Source organism: Eimeria mitis, genomic scaffold (assembly GCF_000499745.2).
Source record: "Eimeria mitis Houghton genomic scaffold, Emh_scaff1204, whole genome shotgun sequence".
NCBI classification, from domain to species: Eukaryota; Apicomplexa; class Conoidasida; order Eucoccidiorida; family Eimeriidae; genus Eimeria; species Eimeria mitis.
The window spans coordinates 9,153-9,671 of NW_013568194.1; the positions used below are offsets into that span (position 1 = coordinate 9,153).

Sequence of the window (519 nt, forward strand, 5' to 3'; positions counted from 1 at the left end):
AGCAGCGAGTGAAGCAGCAGAAAGCCCGTCGGCTTGCAGCAGCAGCAGCAAAACTCACCATGGAGGCGCTGGCCCGCACAGAGAGGTCCCGGTGGATGGCAACAGACCTACTAGGTAGATTCTGCTTCAGCCTCAGCAGCAGCAGCAGCAGCAGCAACAGCAGCAGCAGCAGCAGCAGCAGCAGCAGTTTGTCTTGAATTTGTGTGCTGCAGCTGCTGTGTGTTTTTGCTGCAGAGGAGTTGGCTTGCCGCATTGTCTTCCGCTCGGGTTTGCTGCTGGCCCGGTGGTGCCTCGAACTGTGTAAAACAAAGGTGATCTGCTGCTGCTGCTGCTGCTGCTGCTGCTGCTGCTGCTGCTGCTGCTGTTGTTGTTGCTGTTGTCGTTGCTGCTGCTGCAGTTGCTGCTGTGGTTTTTGTTGTTACTGTTGCTGCTGTTGCTGTTGCTGCTGCTGCCGTTACTGCTGCTGCTGTTACTGCTGTTGCTGTTATTGCCGCTGCTGCTGTTGCTGCTGCTGCAGCC

General features: G+C 56.8%; 1 protein-coding gene across 1 annotated transcript in view; it reads left to right on the forward strand.

Annotated features, from left to right (window-relative positions):
- The window catches only part of EMH_0031830 (uncharacterized protein), a gene marked incomplete at both ends in the record, with an annotated part of 10,325 nt that overhangs the window by 7,299 nt on the left and 2,507 nt on the right, over positions 1-519 (forward strand). The window contains 2 exons of the mRNA XM_013494570.1: positions 1-114; positions 235-311. Coding sequence (XP_013350024.1) covers positions 1-114; positions 235-311 — 191 coding nt within the window. The remainder of the gene's footprint in view (positions 115-234; positions 312-519) is intronic.